Here is a 4,144-nt window from a genome sequence, read left to right as displayed (position 1 = left end):
CCAAGCGATAGTAGAGCAGTTAAAACTGATCCCAAACCGGGAAAATCTTTCAGATTTTATGTGGCTTCGACCATCTAGTTACAGTTTCCGCGCCGCTCCTGAAAACCGAAAAAGCAGTGAAACGCAAGCTCTTTGGCTGAAACGGCCGAAGTCGTCGCTGAAATTCGGCGCCCTGTAGTAAAATCCGAGCTTTTCGGTGGGGGGAATCATTCAGGAGACGTCCTGTCCTGATCCTGGTACGCCGATTTCAGTCGTCAATCGACCCCATTGGGATCACTGTGTCGGTCGGTTTCGCGTTTTCATCAAAACATGACGATAAACTGAATGCGTGAGATCGATGTTTCAAGCTCTTGCAGCTTCATGGACTGAAACTTGAACACTGACTAACGCAAATTAGAACAGTGCCGTTTGCTAATACATGTGCGTTTAGTGACTATTTTTCTCTAATTTTAACATTGTCCTAAAATGCTTTAAAATGGATTTGACATAGTAAGTGCACAGGAAATCGCTGAGGCACAAGTCTCACATTGAAGCATGGCCAGCGAAAAGTGGTTTCTCTATTAAAAGTTATATCATAAATTGTACTAGAAGTGTAAAATATGAATTGAGAGTTATTGCCAGTGGTTGATTGTTTTCATTTTGACTGTCTAGTTAGTTACAGTGACGATAATGTGGTGGGCTTCTAGTGTATTGATTTTCGGATGTATCCAGATTATCAAAGGTTTGTTTGTCAACATTCACTACTTTTTCATTTTTAATAAATGCTTGGAATTTCCATAGAACTTCCCGTTTGAAGCTTGGTAATTTTCGTAAAAGCGCCGAGTGGCGTAGTTTTAACACAAACTCTGAAACTCAAATTCTGCCCACCTCCAAAACTTCCGCGATTCTTAGAGCGATGCCTCATCTTTCGCTCGCGGAAAATAAGGAAGGGAAAATAATGAAACGGTTATTTACTTTGTTATTGCAGTTACAAGAAAGATCGCAATGTACCTAATTTAATCGGAAAAGATGCGAAATTACGTACTGGCAACAAACATTTAAAACTGAGGGATTTTTATGCAATCTTAATCATTATAATTCACACGAGGAAGTTCCTAGCTGAAGCACGAGTGCAGTGAGTCCTTGGAATTGGCTAATGTTCAATATATTGCGAATATGCTCAAAGTTTTATACCTTTTAGATTTCATTTGATGGATGCCTTACTGAAAAAAAATTACAAAGGCGTATTATAAGGTAATTGATACTTTTCACAAAACACTCCCGTTTTCGTACCCCAACAAACACTTTACTAGAACACCTACAAACGCAACTGAACTAAAGACTAAGACCGGTTTGTTTCGTAAGGCAAGAATTTTTTAATATTATTTTTTTATCACTGATTGGTTTATACGAGTGTTAGGAATAGGAATTAGTTTTAGAGTAAGCTAGGCTAAGACACATATGTACTACACAAGGGCAGAAAGACCTATTGGGTCGATAGCCTTTTTCTATAGGAAATAAAGTATATATATATGATACTTTTCAGGAAGATGCTGACACGGGTTTGTTAAAGTCTATTATGATGGTGGTTCAGCATGCGGACATCGGACAAATTTTTAAATGAACAATACCAGCATACTTATATAACAAAAATTATTACTTATTGTAATAACTCGAGACCGCGTTATAAGAAGAAATGGAACTTTTATTAAAGTGATAATTGATTCTACGAAAACTAAAATAATTGTGTTTGGTTGTACAGTCGATCAAGCGACTAGGTGCATTAAATGCTAATATTTAGGTAGGTGACGAATAACTAATAGTAATAATATAGAAAAGAGGTGATTTTAACTCTTCAAATAGACGCATCAGTCTGTTGAGCCTTTTGAGAAATTTCTATATTTACGCACGTATTTGTCTTGGAAAGCGTGCATTTGACTGAYGCAAATTTAGGGCATCTTGTTTAGTAGAAAATTTCATGTGTTTATTAACTTTTACMTACAACAATTTCCTTGTAGAAAATACAGTRAAACAATAACGTACAGGAGTGTTAAWRGTGATTTTRGACTTCCACCTTCCACCTCTCTAAACAGACAGAAAAATGCGARRGAATGAAATAACRAAAGGTCGTCGTTTTCAGGTTCAATTGYTTAGATATATTTTGTGGAAAAATCTTTCTCAATATGCCACTTTTAAGAAGGTGTATGTACTGTCCGTTAAGGGACATTTTTCGCTACATGTTTAATTACAAAACTCACGTTATGTTTAGATGCAGATTTCAGTGTTTCAATTTGTCTACTTACCTGACTTTGAGACCGTGTATGTACTTCATATTGCAAAAGCGTACGATTTTGCATACCGAATTTCACTTCAATCGGATGAGTGGTTCAAAACTTATGAAATAATATCAAGCAAAAAAATCACCCCTTTATCTCCGAAACTATGCGATTGAAGGACAATTTTTATATTATGTAGGGGCATTATTCTAACCTGTAGGTATTGATTCTCGAAGATATATGAGTTTCAAATAAATAAAATAGAGTGATAAACTATATGCCTGCTCAAGTGGTCTTTAGCAAGCATTTCTTTGTGAACGATTACCTTTATCCGAGATAAAATCGAGACGATCGATATCTGCTCATCGAAGAGGCCAAGCAGCTTATACACACCGGCCAATCCAATTACTGCTGTTAATAATACTTATTCTTAAAGGCATTCCGGTAAATTTAAAAATATTTTTGAAAAACTAGAAATCAAGGAATTCTTACTAGTAGGTATCCATTGAAATATCCAATAGTATTTTTTTATGCATTTAGCGCTGGTTTTCGATCGATTTTCTTGGCATAAATGGAATGTTTTTTGCCTAGTGTCTGTCCACAATTCTCTAGAGTTTTAGAGTAAATGGCATTTACATGTATGCTGCTTTTTGTGAAAAATATGCTTTTTATTTTTACTCCGGAGGCTTGAAAGGATAATTATCCCAATTGCAAGGCTTAAATTTGCTAAGAAATGCGTATGTTACCATTTGAACCTGCTAGCTCGGTTGACACACCAAATGATGTGTAATTAGCACTAGTAAAACGAATTTAAAGTTATGTAAAAGAAAATGTTTAAAATTAAAAAATAATTCGTCTCCTAATTGACATTGATTTGAACTGGACTATGTGATCAATATATTTCATTTGAACATAACAATATTGAAATAAACTATTCATAACGGACGCGTTTCTTTACAAGACGGTACATGCCGAAGGTTATTTTATTTCCACACAGTGGTATTGAAAAATGTATTGCCTTGCTTGTTGTTGTCGGTGAAAACAGTGCAATTAATTAACGTAAAAACGCCGATAAAAAAATGATAGCAAATGTAGAACGGTTAGTTGGACCTGAGGACTAATCGAGATCAGTTCCAGCAAGGTGACTCATAATATTGTTTCTGGTTCTGGTATTACTTTCAACAATGAACTCGACCAATAGTCTGCGAACTAATCGATTATAATTGTTTGCAATTATATATCTGCTTTTATATTATTGGATAATTTTGTTTTAAAACTAATCATCAAGTTCTTTCGTGGACATTATGGTTGGCAATAAAATTACTTTTTATTTCAACATTCCGGTGGTTTACCCCCGTTTTAATAATCAAATTTACTTACTGATATACGAAAATTTGGCTTTATCTATTTGACACATGGAATGTGTCCAAGGTAAGAACGAAATAATAAGAAGAAAAGAATAAGTTTTGCAATATGTTTTTTTAACTTATAAATACATATTTAACACTAGTACTGGTAACCTGACAACGTCTACAAAGTATGATGCGAATTTTCTATCAGGTTAATTGGAAAAAGGTATCACATTATTTCATTTTAATTATATTAATTGTTAGTGAAAATATCAGAGCAATTTTCCGCAGATTTAAAACTGTTCAAATCAAATCTAATTATAATTTGGTTAAACAGCCTTGCATTCAAAATTGAAATTATCAATTTCTTTTTACCGGTCAAAAAGTTGATGGTGATTTAATGAAAACGAAATGACACAAGGATTTCCATCGTTGCAAAACGTTGCAAGTGCATTCTTCAGGCAATTAGAGCCAATTTTATCATAATCGTTAAGAGAGACTCCTATTGAAGCATCAGTAAACTCACTTATATTCGACAGA

General features: G+C 34.4%; 1 protein-coding gene across 1 annotated transcript in view; it reads left to right on the top strand.

Annotated features, from left to right (window-relative positions):
* Window positions 1-204: 204 nt before the first annotated feature.
* Window positions 205-4,144, top strand: part of LOC109544564 (roundabout homolog 2) — a 226,804-nt gene continuing 222,864 nt past the window's right edge. The window contains exon 1 of the mRNA XM_019914838.2: window positions 205-721. Coding sequence (XP_019770397.2) covers window positions 670-721 — 52 coding nt within the window. The 5' untranslated portion in view covers window positions 205-669. The remainder of the gene's footprint in view (window positions 722-4,144) is intronic.

The sequence above is a fragment of the Dendroctonus ponderosae genome, unplaced genomic scaffold, assembly GCF_020466585.1.
Source record: "Dendroctonus ponderosae isolate FM_Combo_2020 unplaced genomic scaffold, Dpon_F_20191213v2 Dpon_F_20191213_2, whole genome shotgun sequence".
Classification (NCBI taxonomy): domain Eukaryota; kingdom Metazoa; phylum Arthropoda; class Insecta; order Coleoptera; family Curculionidae; genus Dendroctonus; species Dendroctonus ponderosae.
The sequence above is the reverse complement of the archived record's forward strand: the minus strand, read 5'-3'. Positions and strand labels throughout refer to the sequence as shown.